Raw genomic sequence first — 19,668 nt, 5'->3', positions numbered from 1 at the left:
ATGGATAGAATCCCATTAATACCACACCTTGCGTGGTCTCGTTTAACCCTAGTGAGTGGCTAATTTGATCGCTGCTCATAACCGCGATGATCACATGGACTACTAGTTATAGTTAAGTTCTGTTTGTGCGTGCTTGCGGTCACGCGCCTCTTGTGCAACCCAAAAAGACAGTGACATGCGCAGTTGAAAGACTCAAAGAGGTGTGGCGCGTGATCATGACTTATAAACCAATTATCAGCCACATCCCCCGTGCTGTTTTGAGTCCTTCAGACTTGCTTTTCTGAACTGTAATAACCTTGTTAGTTTCATGGAGGACAGGAGTCATTACTATCACTGACTGAATATGGACTCTATCTAATACTATACCAGTCACTCACACGACCATATCAGAATCGTATCACAAACGGTCCTTAATTACTTCTGTCCATATATGAAACCATAATGACTTTTTCCTTTTTACAGCATACCCTGTATGCCAAGTAGCAATTCCATATAGATAGAATCACAACTGCGCACGTCACCACCAACAAAGGGTGTACTAAAGCATTCAATGTTTGGGTCGCTGATGGCGACCAACCAGTGAATGCATCCCACCAATGGTGATAGGTAGCACCTGCTATACTAGAACCCACTTTAACCAGTTTTCCAGCTACTACAGTGGTACTGATCATATGATCAATTATACTGTTGTTCAATTGTCCAATTACTTTCTTTATTTCCGAAGAATCATTAAGGATTTTATGGAGTTTGGTAAGATTAAAATCCCAATTTGGCACTTTTAATTTAGTTGCATCCCAATCTATGTTAACTGCCATATCTATATCTCTAGTCAACATAAATGTTTCATTTTCCCACATTAGTATGGAGACGTTGTGTAAGCATCCGGAGAAGGGCACCTTCATTTTTGGAACAGCAGGCAAATTAGTTGCCATACAGACCACCTGTTGAGCAATTTCCACCATCCACCGATAGTCTGCAGGCATAATAATCCATTCAAATTGATTTACAGTGTTCTTTAATAAACAAGGTTCATAAACAGAAGACTGCAATTTACAAATTTTCCCTTCCAAAGTAGAATCACAGAATGTCAGATCATGAGTCATATTATTTTCGTCCACATATTGACCATTAAATTGTGGGACCCAAAAATGTTGGTTATTAAGTGGCCCCACTAATAAAGGTAAAACTATAAATTTACACATTATACTTGTCTTTGTTACATTATACATTACTATTATTCCTTGACAGATTGTGTCATTGCACACCATTATCTGCGGTTCCAAATGTATCCAATTATTTGGAGATATTGAAGCGTCAAATACGATCCTCCATACATTTTCATTTCCAGTCATTAGACTTGTCTGGTAATTTGATTTTTGCACCTGTTGATAAATGGTTTGCAAGGAACACACCGTCCAATTCACAAATTTTGTAACATTTTGATCAAAACCTAAAGCAAAATCATTGGAGGGATCCTGTAAATTAAGCATAATAGCATCTATTCCGGACTGTTTTCTTACGGGTGCCCAAATAGTCGGCATCCAGCGAGCTTGCAAAGTCAAAGCATCATTCATTTTACTACCAGCATTGTGCATTCTATTAGCTAAAGTTTCAATATCAAAGCTATTTAAAGTTCCAGTAATAGTTCCATATCCTCCTAACAGGGTGTCATACCATGCTCTTTTATATCGTCCCCATAGGCAAAGCTTGGTAGGAGGAAAAGTTATTGGAGCATGAATGACTGTCTTTTGCGCATGTTGTCCCACTTTCCCACAAGTGGAAGGAAGTCTCTTAATAAGTCCTGGATCTATTCGTGCAGTGTCCACATTTGCAAAAATTAGATATTGCGCCCAAATAGTTCTATTTTTAATTTCAGAACCGTTTGTACACATTAGAACATCTAAAAGTTGCTAGAGGAAATCGGAAGGTGGTATTAGCCGTCACTGAACAATTTTTAACCAATCTCAGTCTGTCTCCCCGAATTAGGTGGGGGAAATTCGGTTCTTGTTTACAACATTTCACCTTCACTTTTGAGGATATATTCACATATCCTTGTTCGGAATGTACTCCATACATGGGCTGGTAACCTGTATCTAGAGGATCTCCAGTCCACAAAGTTCCATTAATTGTCAGATTTAAAATCTTACATATCTGGTTTACCGAACAATTAAAATCGTCCTGTCTTCTGATGACACTGGCATTCGCCCATCCCCACTGGACTATCGCCTTGCTGGTATCTGTTATGCGAAATCCAGGCGTGACTCCATCACCTCCATAAACGACCAATAACACGATACCAAGGATTCCAGGGATAACTTCGCTTCTGATCTATGGATAAACCCAAACAGTGTGACTTACTCTCGCAGATAAAATTTCTCTTGCGGGACATATTCCCATTTTTCATGCCCTGGTCTCATTATCAACAGAGTTTTATCCTTACCTACCGCTATCACCTCAGCAGGAGAAGGCGGTCCTTGCACATTCTGTATCCAGATTTTGGCCCCTACATTCAAAGTGTTAGTGGAACCAAATCCCTTATCACCCCTAACCGTTAGTTCAGTAGGTGGGGGGCCTTCTTTCAACTCAGCAAGATGGATAGGGATTAGAATGAGTTGAGCCATACGTTCCCCTTTTCCTATAATGATATCTGGCGAGCCCAGATTTATCATAATTACCTTGATTTCTCCTTGGTAATCCAAGTCACTCACTCCTCCAACGACCACAGGCCCTTTCTGGGCGACGCTGAATCTAGATGCAATCTTCCCATAATGCTGATCAGGTATCTTACAACCTATTCCTGTACTTAAAATACGTACCTGATGTGGATTTATTACAGCCACCTCCAGCGAGTGTAGGTCTAATCCAGCGGAGGCAGGCCTACCCCTATATGGTGCTATTGCATCTGGGTGAGTCTTCCAATAGATAATTGTATCTATTTTGACTACTCCGACTGTCAAATTGGGTGTTAACATTCTCATTAAAGGAGTGGTGGATTCTGTTAGAGGCCTGTTATTAATTATCTGCAACGCTTCTGTTAAATTATTTCTCCATTGCCCATAACTATCTGTACCTGTTAATTTCTTCAAAGTTGCCTTAAGGATACCATTCATTCTTTCCACCAACCCTGCAGCTTGTGGGTAATAGGGCATATGATATACCCATTCAATGTTATGATCCCGGGCATAATCCTTAACTTGTTGTCCAGTAAAATGTGAATCATTATCTGTCTGAATTTGTAAAGGCATTCCATAATATTGAACTATGATTTCCAATGTCCTCAGCGTGCTACACTGAGTTGCTGATTGACACGGGAAACCAACCATCAATCCAGAGTATGTGTCTACAGCCGTACATATATATTTACATCGTCTGCTATCCAGGAGAGGACCTATAAAGTCCATCTGCCAGATTTGCGCAGGAAGTTTTCCCCTACCAATGTGTCCCATCATTGTATGGGGCACTTCTCGTCTTTGTACATGTTGACATACTGGACATTTCGCTATTATCTGTTTGACCATATCTGTGGTTATGGGAATACCTCTCTCTTGTGCCCACCTGTAAGTGGCCTTTTCTCCAAGGTGTCCACTTTTTTGGTGAGCCCAAATGGCTGTACCTTGAAGCAATGATTGCTGCTCTTCTTTGGTGGCATCTGAGTCAGTGGATGATACGGATATGGCTGCTGCCGCATCTGCTTCGGAGTTGAATAATCGCTCCAATGAGTCAAGAGGTACATGTGCATCAACATGAAAAACAGTGCATTTTGTATTTTGTACAATAGACTCAATGTCCTGCCAGATTTCTTTACCCCAGACTTCTTTACCATGAATTAACCAATCATGCTTTTTCCAACCCATAATCCAAGTGGCCAAACCATTAGCCACTGACCATGAGTCAGTATACAGATGACACTCACCATTCTGCTCCTGTCTGAGGGCTAGAAAAATGGCATATAATTCAGCATATTGACTGCTTTTACCATCTCCTTCCATTACCAGTGTTTTCTCTAATTTTACACTTTTCCATTTGCGGTGCCCACTAATATATTTAGCAGACCCATCGGTGAACCAAGTATGGTTCTTCTCCTCATCTGTCAACTTCGCATAGGGTTTCCCCTATTTCACTGGTGATTCCTCCAACTGTTGGGCTTGTTCGAGTGGGCTAACCTCTTCGGGGGGGATATCTGCTATTTTCTCATGCAATGTAGCAGCCCCCCCCCCCCTCCCCTTTCTTTGCCCTTTCTCCGATGTACCATTTCCATTTAATAATACTTTGTTCTTGAGCATGTCCAATACGGTGAGATTTAGGTGTTGACATTACCCACTGCATGATAGGTAGCTGTGGCCTAAGCAAGACCGTATGACCAATGGTCAGCTGTTCTGTTTCCACTAGTGCCCAATAGCAAGCCAGAAACTGTTATTCTAATGGCAAATACTTCTGGCCTGCATCGGGTAGTTTCCTATTCCAAAATCCTAACGGCACTCTCCTTCCATCTTGCTTCTGCCACAGAGACCAGTTAGTATAATTATGCTGTACTGAAACATGTAATTCCATTTCTCCCTCCTTAAATGGCCAGAGATCTACTGCTTGTTGTATAGCCTCTTTTGCCTGCTCAAAAGCTGTTTGCTGCTCCTCCCCCCAGGTAAACTCATACTTTTTCCTAGTTACCTTGTACAGGGGGGCCATCAGCTGTCCCAAATGGTGAATGTGTTGCCTCCAGAAACCAAACAGTCCAATATAGGACTGAGTTTCTTGTTTGTTCCTGGGTGTGACAAAGTTCAATATTTTCTGCTTGGCCTTTGGGAGTATCACCCTATGGCCTTTGTTCCATTGAATCCCTAAAAACTTCACCACTTGAGATGGTCCTTGTATTTTATTTTCGTTAATTTCCCACCCTTTTAATCTCATGTGGGAAAGGAGTTTGGTCAGCTGCTCTTTGACCTGTTCTTCTGAATGTCCTTGTATCATTATATCATCAATATAATGAACATGTTGCATATCTGCTGGTAAGCAGAACTCATCTAAATGTTCTGCCACCGTCCGGTGACAGATCGTAGGGCTATGCAACCAACCCTGCCGCTCCTGTCACCATTAGCTCGCGCACAAAAAAAAAAACGTATACGGAAGTCGAGCCGCGAATTAAATCGCTGTTCAAACCACACATGTGAGGTATCGCCACGATCGCCAGAGCGTGAGCAATAATTTAATAAAGAGCTACTCTCTAACTCTAAACTGGTAACCGTTAAATAAATTTAAAGCGTCGCCTATTGAGATCTCTATTGACCGTAGTTTGTCGCCATCCCACGGGGGGGGGGGGGGGGGGGGCGCAATTTTAAACCGTAACATGTTGGGTATCTATTTACTCGGCGTGACATCATATTTCACAATATCCAAAAAAAAATGGGCTAACTTTACTGTTTAGTATTTTTTAAATGCGGTGAAATGTGATTTTTCAAAATTTTTCCAAAAAAATGGCGTTTTAAAGACCGCTGCGCAAATACCGCGTAACAAAAAATATTGCAATGACCGACATTTTATTCTCCAGAGTCTTTGCTAAAAATATATATATATATATATATATATAATGTTTGGGGGTTTTAAGTAGTTTTCTAGGAAAAAATACTGGTTTTAACTTGTAAACAAAAAGTGTCCGAAATAGGGCTGGAGCTTAAGTGGTTAATAGCTTACTGGTACATTCTAACAGCAGACGGCGTCCTTCAGACTCGAGCAAAAATTGCTCCGCCTTGTGATGCTCGCTGATGGCTTTCTGTAAAGCCTTATGCATTCCGCGATATGCGGATGCCAACACCCCCAGCTGCGCCTAGCCAGGGTAACTACATCACCTGCCTTGGCAGGGATTCCCTCAAGTACTTTAACAACATTGAGGGGCTCACAATCCTTAAGCTTACTTTCCCATGATTCCGCCAACCCATGAGTGGCCAGTTCATGAGCTATAATATCATAAGGAGGCTCGGACCAGCCGGGAACCTCCACTTTCGCCTCAATTTTGGTTTTATCCTTTTTCCTGAACATGATAGTATTATTTGGCAAAGTGCAATATTAACACGGGGGGGGGGGGTACCCTTCAACTAATACATGCACCTCACAAAGTATCACTATTGCAGTGTTTATTCATAAAAAGTTACAATACTTCAAAGGTAACGATCATGTTTCAGGGAGAGGACTGCCGACTACGCCAATTTTATGTCTTGCTAACTAGATTAGACTCTTCCTTATCTCTCACTGTTATACAAAACAGGCACACTTCTAAGCATAAGACATATTTTATTCACCTATCTTCTACAATCTAAAATACACCATAATCATGAAAGTAAGAATCAATACATTTACCGGATATTGTATCATCACTCCATGATCGGGGGACTCATCATCGATCGTAGGAGGTACCCGTCAATGTCATCTGCATCACACAACGCGTCCGCCGTGGCTAAAAAAAGAAAATCCCGTTTTCCCCTGGGCTGTCCCTGAACTTTATGGATAGAATCCCATTAATACCATGCCTTGCGCGGTCTCGTTTACCCCTAGTGATTGGCTAATTTGATCGCTGCTCATAACCGTGATGATCACATGGACTACTAGTTAAAGTTAGGTTCTGTTTGTGCGTGCTTACGGTCATGCGCCTCTTGTGCAACCCAAAAAGACAGTGACATGCGCAGTTGAAAGACTCAAAGAGGTGTGGCGCGTGATCATGACTTATAAACCAATTATCAGCCACATCCCCCGTGCTGTTTTGAGTCCTTCAGACTTGCTTTTCTGAACTGTAATAACCTTGTTAGTTTCATGGAGGACAGGAGTCATTACTATCACTGACTGAATATGGACTCTATCTAATACTATACCAGTCACTCACACGACCATATCAGAATCGTATCACAATTGTCAGGTACCATAAAGGACTGTCCGAATTTGGGAAAAAAAGGGGCTTTTTAGAAACCCTGTTTAATACTAATGGTAAATCCCACTTTGGAAAGAAAAGGACGAATAGGCGGGCATATCTTGATTGCCGCACGGAGGAGTCTAACTACTAGAGACTCCTTTGACCATGAGGTTTTGGTAAGGGCCGAAAGTGCTGAAATTTGTACTTTAAGCATGGTGAAGCTTAGTCCCGAGTCGAGGCTGTACTGCAGAAAATCCAATATATTCGCCACTGAGGGGAAACGGAAAGAAAATCCCTGTTGGACTGAGAAAGCCTCGAACCTCTGCCACACTCTATATAATAAGTGGCCCTAGTAGATTCTTTCCTGGATGACAGAATGGTGGACATTACTGAGCTGAGAAATTCAGGTTCTGGAGCTTGCTCCTTTTAAATTCTATGCAGTCAAGGCTATACGGGCCGAGTTGGGGTGAGTGTGGCCATTGCAGATGAGAAGGTCCCTGACCTGAGGGAGCCTTATTGGAGGACACGCCACCAGACGACCAAGGGGAAACCATGACCTCCTCGGCCAGAATGGAGCTATCACAATAGCGGGTAATCCCTCCTCCATGATCTTCACCAATGATTTGAGGATCAGAGTAATTGGTGGAAATAGGTAGACCTGCTTGAAGCCCCACTTCTGATAGAGAGCATCCTGGGCCAGAGCTTGCGGGCAAAAGAAGTGGGAAAAAAACTTGACAGTTGAAATGTGTCGCCATTAAGTCTATCTCGGGAACCCCCATTGCTCGACAAATATTTTGGATTTAGCATCCATCCTGTGTAGTTGGCGAAGTTCCTACTCAATTGGTCTGCTAGGGTATTCTGAGGGCCCGAGAGACACGATGCTGAACAGTCCAACAAATGGGCTTCGGCCAAGGAGAAGATCTCTGCAGTTACCTGGAGAAGTTGCAGACTTCTTGTCCCCCCTTGTTTCACAATGTTCGATACTGCCGTCGTATTGTCCATGAGAAGTCTGACTCTCCTGCCTTGGATTAGGGGCAGAAACGTCTTCAGCGCCTCCCTGGCCCCTGTTAGTTCTAGGAGAATCGAGGAACATGGCAAACTCTGGTCCCACACTCCCTGCACTTTCAGTTGTAGGCAATGCGCCCCCCCAACTCTGGAGACTGGCACCCGAAGTAATTGTGATCCAGTCTCCAGGGCTGACGGGCCCGCCCAGGGAGAGGTTGCTCCTCTTGGTCCACCACAGAGGGTTGTTGGAAACTAAGCGAGGAACCTGGAACCTCTGGCTGAGAGAACCGCGGCACCACTGGCTTAGAAGGCAGAACTGAAACCTTCTCCTGTGCCACCGTGCCCAAGGTACTGCCGGGATACAGGCCATTAGGAGACCTAAAAAAACTCATGCCTCGAGAAACCATGATTTCCTTTGAGGACCTTAGCCCCTTGGTCCCCGCACAGACTCAATCAATCTTCTCTCTTCACAGGAAAATCTTGTATTGGACTGTACTGAATCCCCTGCCCAGGTAGGTTAGGCATTGGATGGAACAAGTTGGCTCTTCTGCACATTCACCATCCACCCATATTCTGATTGGGTCTGCAAGACTTGATCCCGGTGGTCTATGAGAAAATCCCTGGAGTGAGCCAACACCAGGATATAGTCCAGATAATGCTCAGGATCCCAGGCCCCAGAAAGATGGGCATGGCCTTAACTAGCACTGAACAGCGATCTAGGAATAAGTAGACTGAATTCAATTCTACTTAAACTTGACAAGATGAAAGCTCTCGAGAGTCCTGCAGGCTAAGGCGTTAACTAGCAGCAGTGCTCCTATGTCGCTCTAAGCAGGATATCACTGAGGAAACGAATGCCCTAAGGATTGATAGTACCTCCAGAAGGGTTCTGGGGCGGGTGCCGTGACCAAAAAGATACCCAGACCCAGAAGGATGGACATGACCTTCGCTTGCAATGAACAGCAATCCAGGACTTAAGTAGACTGGATTTGAATCTACTAAAAATTGACAAGATACTCCAGGATCTAGAGGGTCCTGCAGGCTAAAACGTTACTTAGCAGCAGCACCCTTACTTCGCTATCAGCAAGATATCACTTGAGGAAATAAATGCCATAAAGATTTATAGTACCCTCAAGAGGGTTCTGGGGAGAATGCCAACCAAAAAACATACCATGACCTAGGCCAAGTCATCGTCTGCTAGAAAAACCTGAGAAGTGCTGGCGAACCCAGACTATAGGAATATGTAGACTAGCGTTTGCTAAGTCCAGAAAAGGGCACCAGCCTCCCTTCCTTACCACCAGAAAAATGGTTTTCCAGGATTCTGTCATAAAGACAGGAACCTTCATAAATCCCTGCACGTGCTTAGCATTAAGATAATTCCAAAGGCCATCTGAAATTTGGGACCCAAGAGAAGGAATGAATATTCATGCTCCACCTCTGCATCCGTATCAAAAGAATGCCCTGAGCCACAAATCACTCCTTAAAACTATTGACAGATTGGTGGAGTATGGGGCTATGGTAAGGAAGCAGGAAACTGCTGCAGGGATGAGAACATTAGCTATCATTGATCCCCAAACATTGAAAAAGGTCTTCCAGGGTATGGGAGGTAATGCAAACATTGTACACTGCTTTTCTTTTTTAAAAAACCTGAATCTGAGCTCTAGAACAGTGATGGCGAACCTCGGCACCCCACAACCACACCTCCCACAATGCCCAACTACACTTCAGAGTGCATGAGCATCATGGGAAATGCAGCCCCAAAACATCCAGGGCACCAAGGCTTCTGAAACCACAAACCCCCTGTTGCCTCTGCTTTGAGGAGGCATGCCTATGGCTGTTAGACTTTGCAAAGCCTCAGAATGTAGAACATGTAAGGGCCCCCATGGACTTAGAGTGGTGAACTGTCCCCCACAGCACTGGGGCAGCTTGACTCAGAAACCTAGAGAAGCTAAGTGCACAATTATCAGTATTACTGCGCTCTTCTGGTTAAGAGGTATATGTGCTACTGTACAGAACCCAGTGTTCCCAGGTGTTCCCCCATTCATCCACTAACCAGGTCTAAACCTGCTTAGCTTCTGAGATCAAGCACATACAGGGTGGTGTGGTGTGACCATAGGCTATCTCCACTAAGGCAACTCTGATGCTGTAGTCCTGGGCCATCTCCAAGAGCCAGGCAAACAAGCCTTTACCTGAACTGAGAAAACTTAACACAAGCTTCCCAACCAGAGCCCTTTCTCCTCCACTCATGGAGAACCTTATCTGCTCTAAGCAATAAGGACTAATAGGATAGCCACAGGCTGCACATAAAGTGCCAGCTTATGCTGTTGTCTGTCGCCTGCAAACAGAAGTAACCTTGTTGTTGTCTCTGCAGCAGGTAGCAACAGTATTGTAAAGCAGCGCAAGTTATACACAAACACTTGGGAATCGTAACTACATCCAGTGTTCACAGTAACTTTGAGACTATAAATAGTGGACAGGAGAAACTCTGACTACCCCATTAAGGCATAGACACATTCTCCTTCCTGGCAACGTATCCTCCCTTTAAGGTATTGCTGACATATCCTCCAAATTAGTGATAAGATGATGTGAAGCATTCGCCAAGTGACAGCATTCACAGCCGTGTCAATATTTCAGTATGTGATCTCCTGGGGAATTAAAATCAAGGTTACAGAGTGCTTAGTTTGCATTCATCCCCACTACACTGTGGCTCCACACTCGATCAGGTGTATTCAGGGTGACCAACTGACGAAAATTTATTCCGTCCTGGCCACATACATTGCTCTCTTTTTTTTTTCCAAAAAAAGATAAAGAAAAACAAAACGCATTCCTTCCCAAAAAATCTTCAGTGCTTTGAGGCTGGTGGCAGCTTTAGACGAAAATACCCCAAGCTTCAACACAGGCAAAGTAGACCAGGATGTGCATGTACTCACAGTGAGGGCAGCAGAGACCCAGTTACACACAGTGTATTGGTCACAGAGGAAAAGGAAGCCAGCCGCACCTGCAGACTGCCTCCACTGATTAACCAACAGCTCCAGAGTGATCCCCCCATTTTTGGGAGTGAACAAAGTGCGTCTTATGGAGCGAAAAATATAGATAGATAGATAGATAGATAGATAGATAGATAGATAGATAGATAGATAGATAGATAGATAGATAGATAGATAGATAGATAGATAGATATAGAGCTGTGAAAAAGTATTTGCCCTCCTTCCTGATTTTCTGGCTTTGTTTATATTGTTTCACATCAGATTTTTTGTCAGTTCTGTTGACATATGAATTGAGCTTTAGGTACAGAAAATGACACCAGCATTGCTGCTATGTCATTTCACTGATGTAGAAGATAAGGAAACATGTTAAGGGTAATACAAGTCAGCTGTCTAAAAACAATCAGGCCTATTTGGGTCATCCCTGTCCAATATATTTTTCAACTATTTATAAACTCACCAACATAAAACAAGTTGGCAGATTGCATGCTGTGCTCAAAGGACATTGCATAAGAAAGTAATGAAGGCTATCCATTGTTGATATGTTTTTAAGTTTCTGAACCTGCACATAAAACCCTAGTCAAAGACATACCCATGAAATGGAAAGAGTTGAAAAAAGTGGTCCCACTACCAACAACTCCTCAACTAAGGTATACCATTGCTAATTGACTCACAATAGTGGAACAACACCAAGGAAACTGCAGTTCCCTTCACCTTCAGCACAAGCAAGTGTTAATGACACAGTAAAAAAAAAAAATTGTGTAAAATAGAATGTATGAAAGAATGGCAAGGTAAAAAGTGCCGCTTGCTTACAGACTTGCAACATGTCTCTCAAGTCTTCTGGAAGAATATTCTGTGAACGCATTCATTTGAAGACTTTTGGACAGATTTTGCTTTTCACATTGGATGAAAAACACATGCAATATTTTACATAAAGAACTTCCACTCAGTAATCAAAAACATGGTGGCCATTTTATGGTCTGCAATTTGTTGCTGTCTCTAGGCCTGGCTACCTTATCAATTTTCCAGAAACCACAAGTTGTTCTTTTTATCAGGAAATTCTAAGGACAGATTTTAGACTAGCCATGCAAACGTTAAAGCTAAACATGACTGGCTTATGCCAAAGAACAGTGGTCTCAAACATACACATTAGTTAGCAACAATAGCTGAAAAACACACAACTGTAAATACAATTGAAGTTCCATAAGTATATATCACTATATGCTAAAAGTCACACTAAACTCTCAGAGTCAAAATATCCTACTGATACCTTTTTTATTAAGAAATAGTTCCAAACGCTTTTTTTAATTTTACGTTTTGTGGACAGCTGTGCACTTCACCACACCCGAGACTCAGTATCTTTTCCTGTACCTGTGAGAACATTCATGCAGGGCAAGAGACAATGGTGTGTACATTATCTTGAACTCCAACTCCTAGAACTTTGTACACTGTGCTAGTACTGTCCGGAGAAAGAGAAGGCATGCTACGTAAACTTTCTTCTTGTTGGCAGGTGCAGTTAGCTTGCCTGCCACTAGATGGTTCTGTGGCCATTAATGTATAAGGGGAAAATTGTAATTAGGTGTTAACTCCCCTTTTTATGAGTCCCTCCTTAGTGAGTGGGTGCCATATAAATTCCACTGTGGATGGGGCCTGTCGAGGATCAGGCATGGTAGAAAGATATCCTAGTGGTGCAAAGGTGTAGTTGCCTGCAGAGCTGATCTAAAGGGTATCTTACAGGGCTTAAGTCCCAGGCAAGGTGGTACAGAGCATGAGAGGAATAGTTGTAGTTGCCCTGTCTCCCCTGACCATCTTGCAGCAGGGTGCATAAGCCCTTTGAGTCCTGGACAGAGTCCACTGATGTGCATAATGGTAAAGCCTAGGAATGAGTGTTCAATCTGGGAGTGTGCCCAGCTGGGCAGAGCTATGGAGGGGACAAACGGGAAAAGAATGGTATACTAAAGAAAACACCTTGACCCCCCCCCCCACCCCAACCTTCAACTGCGGGTCCCCTAATCCCCTAACTTGGTAATGGAAGCCTCTCCTCCATGGGGAGGGGCCAGGTGAGTGTCGGTGATCGGTGTACTCCACAATGTCAGGTACCCTGGAACGGATCCCACTGGAGAGGGTCTGCTCTCGGCCATCCATCATATACACTTATACCATCATTATATTTCCTGCTGGGATAGATTGGTGCGCTGGAGCACCAACTGCATGCAAGTGAATTTACATTTTTTAATAAAGCTGATTTTACCATACGTTATATGCACCCTGGTTTTATGTTTCTCCCCATATGTGAGAGCACTCCTGGAGCTATATATCTAGCACTGGGAGCCTGGATTAAAAGAGGAATAAAGGAAACCATCCACCATCACCCTGTGAGGGTTTACCAGCTCTTTTAGACCAAGCTTAATTGCAAGGTCACATTTATTGAGGTTAGAACCCACCCATTAGGGGGGTCAAAAAAGTGGAGGTGACACATCTGACAAGCTGTCATATTGTTTCAACTATTTTCACAGCACTGGTGATTGGGATCTTATATCACCTTCTCATCAATTTATATAATCATTCACTATTTATTTTTATTGATATCACTATCACTTTTTATTTCTGTTTATGATGATTTATTATGTGTGTTGTTATACATCTTATGAATTTATTTATTTATCACTGGATATTTTAATTAGTATAGCACTTACAGTACTGTGCAGCACTTTTAATGAATACCATTTGTTTTTCACACTAATCGATTGGGGAGTGATTATTAGTGCAGGCTGCAGGCTGCAGTTTTAAGACATAGCAGCTCACAGGATCACTCTTATATACACCGCTACCTCAATCCTAGTAATGGTGTGGAGCCCTGCCTTGCACCTAGCTCTGACTCCATGCATGCACTTCACTTAACTTTTCCTCTTCCATACCTGTGTACAGGCTGGGGGCCTCTGGGGTGCTTATCTGCTCCCATTGCTATGGGAGATGGACCTGCTCATTGAAGAAAACTCATCTGCTAGAAGTTTTCCCACCTGTCACATGTACACACTTATGACAGGCTGCTAGAGAAACCTTTGTTACCCTTGGTAACCACTTGTATCTGCACACTGAATTAACTCTTGTACAGTTATCATTATCTCTCTATGTGCTTAGCTGACCTGAACTGCAGGCTATGTGTGCCAGTTACTTGCATTACACCCCCTACGTATCTTCAGAACAAGCAAAGGCAAAGTTTAAAAAGCTTTACTTAAATAAAATGGCATGACAGTTAAACAAAGGTTTTCCCTAAACTAGCACCTAACTCAGGGTTGTGACCAGAGGCGTAACTAGAACCTTCAGGGCCCCGATGCAAGAAACCATGAAGGGCCCCCCAGACCCCTGGCCGGGGCCCTTCCCTTCAAGCCCGGGGCTCTTCCCACTAATCCTGGGGCTCTTTAATCTCATTGCATGGCCTTTTATTATGGTCCCGCATCAGGATCCTTTCACAAGTTCTGCAGTGGGCCCCCTTCCTGCAATCTTGGGGCCTCCCCACAGTGGTGAAATGCCAGGGCCCGGTCGCAAGTGTGACCTTTGAGATCCTAGAAGTTCACCCACTGGTTTGCTACCGGGCCCCCTGGAGCATGGGGCCCGGTAGCGATTGCAACCCCTGCAACCCCTGTAGTTACGCCCCTGGTTGTGACTGTCCCAGCATACCTGCACAGAAGAGTCCACGATGGCAGTATTTAGGATTGGCATCTTCATGGTGGAATGCAGGTCCCAGCAATCCTCTAGGGCTGTAGAAGGATCCTGAGGATGGATGTACGTTAGTTGGTGTAGCACTGCTCCCCTAGGGACTGCTGAATATTAACTCTGCTGGCTCCCCTGGTTACCAACACAACACAAGGCTATAAGCAAATGCAATTCTTACAATCATCTTGTCTCTTCACTTCAATAAACAGTCCAGGGGTATTGTTTTTTTTTTTTTGTTGTTTATTTTGTAATGGGGATAGGAGCAGAGAATAGTGGGAATACTACAATTTAACTATTCACAATATCTGAGGACTTCTATCTTCACTACTCACTTGTAAGTATGGAACAGCCAGGCTGTTAATTCATCCTGCTACTTTAGATGAATGGGGTTAAGTCTCTTGCTTTCTCTCAGGATGACTTGGTGAACAATACCTTATTTTCATGGTGGCAATGGTAGCGGGCACACTCTCCATCTCTCTCACAAATGACATGCTCCTCTCTCCTACACGTGTCTCCCGCACGGCCATACCCGAAGGAGGGGATATTAATAGGATCCCCTGAGTCACTCCTGATTGGCCAGATGTTCCCTTTGTCTCCACCCTTTCGCCATATTAGGCAATGACTCCTCCTACTGGGCAAATCTGCATGTGGCGCGCTTTCCCGCGCGGTACTGTAACTCTTCCCCTGTCATGCTTGTTCACTGCAGGCCTCTGGGAAATAGCTTTTAAGCGGATCATGTCACTTGCTAGACGTGCATCCACCCGTCTCAATTGTACAAGGTCCACAGCTGCACCTTCCTTTACTGAAGCCAGCTGTCCCTCCTTGCTTGGCAAGAGTAATATCCCGCTGTCGGTCGCACGGCCGATACTTCTCTTCCTTGCCACACATGTGCAATTCTTGATTTCCATACTGGCTCTGGGATTAGCCCCACTGCCCCCTTCGGCATGGTCAACTAGGATCCCCACAGTATCGGTGCAACAACTATAGAGAATAAATGTCCCGCTGTCAAATGCAAGGTCAACATCCATCCATATAGCATGCACATACACCAGGCCCCTGGCACCTCTCTTCCTGTGCCCCCGGCCTCCATCTTCACTGTCTGCACTAGGACCTCCGGCGTCCTCTTCTCTGTCCTCCCTGGGACCCCTGATGCCTTCTTCACTGTCCACTCTAGGACTTTTCTCTGTTAGGCAGTTGCAGCACTCATATACTTTAACACTTTTTCCCCCTGCTCTCCATCTTCTGACAGCAGAGTACATCTCATAGTCCATATGAAAAGTCCTCATTAAATTACAAGTTCTCTAAGAACATATGCGTTGCCACAAACAACCTTCCATATGGGCTTCTAGCTTCAGCCCACTCCCCTTGGCTCCCACAGTTGCAGTCTCACAGCTGGCCTGGTGCTTGAACAACAGTTTCGGGCACAGAAATAGATTTTTTTGACTGTTCCTTTTGCCGTTGCCAGGGGCAACTGGCCCAGTAACTAATGGAAAAATCCCAGATGAGCCCCCAAATGTAGCAGGTTTTCTAGGCCTTGAGCCTAAGGTGGGTCTGTCATTGTTACCGGTAACACTCTCAGCCCATTTGAACTGTGACCCCAGGTGTGAGAACAGAGACAAGGACCAGTCCGGCATCTTTGGTTTGTTTGTTTTATTGTATTTAGGGGATGGGAGAAGGGAATGAGTGGGATACTCCTCTGGCTCAACTAGGTACAATTTTAGGACTCTTCTAGAACATTGTCTGTTAGCGCTGTCTTGACGCCAGCCGACACTAGCCAACGCTTCCTGACGCTTGAATATACTGCATCACTGAAAACTGTGCTGGAACCTCAAATTTAATTTAAGATCCAGGACTGTAGAATACTTGACTTCTGACATTGCTTTGCTCAAAAGTCACTGAACATCCTGGAGCTGCTGCAACTCTCAACCTGTGCCCTCCACACTGTACACTGACTCTTCAGGGCCCAAACTGCAGGCGCCCCCTTTAACACTTTCAGGGTCCTCAACCTGAGTACCCCCTCTAACACTTCAGGGTCCTCTGACCGGGCACCCCCTTTACTGCTAGCTGACTCTTTGATCCCAGAACCTTCTCTGGAGTGGTTCCCTCTGACACTAGGCTAACCCCCAGGGGCAATCCACAGTACTCACGACCTTTGTAGGCTTTCCTGGGACTGGACCCCTCTCTCTCCGCTGGTTCTCGGCACACCGGATCCCCTTCAGCTCAACTCAGCACCCTCTGGATTTTCAGGCAGCACCCAGAGACATCCACTTCCTCTGACAGGAGGAGACACAGCCTTACTCTCCCTCTTGGGACTCTGCTTCCTCTGACAGGAGGAGAGACAGCCGTACTCTCCCTCCTGGGACTCTGCTTCATGCCAAAGATGCTGAGTCATGCACTCCCCTCAAACTTATACCCTCTCCCAGAATCCTTTGTGGCAAAATCTGCCTTCTGGGGTAGTTGCAAGCTTGAATGTGTCCCTAATTGAGTTTCCTCCACTGCCCTATGAGAAACCTCTCACAGAGCCAGTGGGGAGACTCCCCCCTCAGCAGACACACCTGAAAGCCATAACACCCTGACCAAAAAGAAATCCTGGCCCTGCTGTTAGACGGAGAAGGCCCACTATGCATTTACCTAGCACCTACCTGTAGGGTGCTACATCTATTTTATGTGAACAACGCGGCAATCATTACTGCTTTTTGCTATTTTTAAATGAATGCTTTTAATTGATGTCAATCTTTGTATTTTAAAATATAATTACTTATTAACAAAGATCTATGTCACAAGGAGTGATAAGGAATTAAAACGAATTCATAGAGCAGGTAACATGAAGGCCTTTCTAATTAAGATAACAGCGCCTCTGCACTGACTAAAGGGATGAACTTAAAACAAAATTCAGCTCCCTGGGTCTTTGTCATTTAGGGAAATACCATACTTATAACCTATAATAAATACTGAAAACATGGTTTAACAATCAGTAACAATGGTGCGTGCACATTGGTGTTTATGTTCAAGCTATCAGATACAGTATTTAAAAAATGCATCTTTAATGCCATGTCTTATACTCCCAAGCAAGTGGATGTTATACAGTCCTGGCAAATGTGAAGACCTAATGAAGTAAGCAATAAATCTGATAGATGTACTGTATAGAACCAGCCATACAACCTAGTGGTTTTGAGTCTTAAAATCTGTACTGACTGACGGAAAATCGGCCGTTGTGTTGACGGCCAACAAAAATTTTATAGCCTGCACACCAGATTTTGTTCGGCCGAAAAGTCGGAGTCGGTTGTCGAAAGCATCATACTAACAAGCCGAAAATCGGCCGATCGGACGTTGGCCGAAAATTCACGGCCAACTATCGATGCGTGTGTACGAGGCATAAGATACAGAGCAAGTTTGTAGTATCTACATACCTCCCAACTTTTTGATATGAGAACGAGGGATACCTATTAGCAAAGGTATATATGCATAGGACACAGCTCCTGCCACACCCCCTTATATATATTTTATCATATTTGCATCATATTTATATTTATATTGGCTTTCAACATTTACAGATGCAGCAATTTAGAAATTGGATGAAAGTTGAGCACTGGGAATACTTTTTGATTAATAAACAGTGCAATTTATATACAACTATATAGATCAGACCAAAATGAGGGAAATATAAAGCGGCAAAAAGGGACAGAGGTACTTTGTTCCAAATCAGGGACAGTTGGGAGCTATGTATTTATACATTTATACATAGATAATGCCTTCCCTGTGTTTGTGTTTTTCTTGGATCTTGTAAAAACTAGACAAAATAGATTTATAGCATTCCTTCCATATTTGGCAAAATATCATTCAGTTTTCCCAACGTTTCTCAGTGTCTGTCAAAACAAGGTAAAACTGCCTATCTCCTCTTCATTTTTGCTGAATGTACAAAAATTTTACCTGCAACCATAAAAAATATCTAGGCAACAAGGTGTAAATTGTACCTTCAAACCCAATAATTAATCAAAAATGGGGTTTTTATTTAATATGCGCAGTCTTATTATGGAACAGGAAGGGACCATCCCCAAACTGTTCCCACAAAGTTGGGAGCATGAAATTGTCCAAAGTGTCTTGGTATGCTGACACCTTAAGAGTTCCCTTCACTGGAACTAAAGGCCCGTACACACGTACCGATCGTCGGCCCGAAAAGCTTCGGCCGACGACCGATCTGCCGATTGTAGGCTTGTTAGTATGATGCTTCCGACAGCCGACAGCGCACTTTCGGCCGAAAATAATCTGTCTTGCAAGCATGAAAATTTTTGTATGCCGACACCAGAGCGGCCGATTGTTCGCCAGTCAGTACAGAATTCGGCCGACAGACAGCAGATTTGCAAGACTGGGCATGCTCAGAAAAGAAAAAACACAGGGAAAGTTAACCATTACATGACATCACTTCTGCAGTCGGCTGTAGTCGGCGGACAAAATTCTTGTGCAGTCTTTTGCACTTTTCAACAGACACCGACAGCCCTGGACAAAAGACGGCCGATCGTTCGGCCGACGATCGGTACGTGTGTACAGGGCATAAGGAGCCAAGCTCAATCCCTGAAAAACAACTCCACACCATAAATCCCCTTCCACCAAATTATTTGGACCAGTGCACAAAGCACAGGAGCAAGTTTGGGGTGGAGGAACATGACTTGGAGGAACTTGACTGGCCTGCACAGAGTCCTGACCTCAACCCGATAGAAAACCTTTGGGATGAATTAGAGCGTAGACTGCGAGCCAGGCCTTCTCATCCAACATCAGTGCCTGACCTCCCAAATGCACTTCTGGAAGACTGGTCAAATTCCCATAGACACACTCCTAAACCTTGTGGACAGCCTTCCCAGAAGAGTTGAGGATGTTATAGCTGCAAAGGGTGGGCCAACTCCATATTAAACCTTACGGACTAAGACTGGTATGCCATTAAAGTTCATGTGCATGTAAAGGCAGGTGTCCCAATATTTTTTGAAAATATAGTGTATATGTGGAAGTGCCTTGCCAAGGCCCGTTTGAATAGTATGGTTCTAACTCTGGTGTATGAGAGCCTACATGCATTTA

General features: G+C 43.9%; 1 protein-coding gene across 1 annotated transcript; it reads right to left on the bottom strand.

Annotated features, from left to right (window-relative positions):
* Nucleotides 1-410: 410 nt before the first annotated feature.
* LOC309560546 (uncharacterized protein) lies at nt 411-1,808 on the bottom strand (the record flags this gene model as incomplete). The annotated part of the gene is made up of 1 exon (XM_082264175.1): nt 411-1,808. The coding sequence occupies exon 1, from the start codon at nt 1,593-1,595 to the stop codon at nt 411-413; it is 1,185 nt and encodes a 394-aa protein (XP_082120301.1). The 5' UTR covers nt 1,596-1,808.
* Between the last annotated feature and the right edge of the window lie 17,860 nt (nt 1,809-19,668).

Source organism: Pelophylax lessonae (genome assembly GCF_965119305.1).
Source record: "Pelophylax lessonae genome assembly, chromosome: 7".
In the NCBI taxonomy this organism is placed as follows: Eukaryota; Metazoa; Chordata; class Amphibia; order Anura; family Ranidae; genus Pelophylax; species Pelophylax lessonae.
Note: the sequence above shows the minus strand (reverse complement) of the source record. Positions and strands in the feature narration are given on the sequence as shown.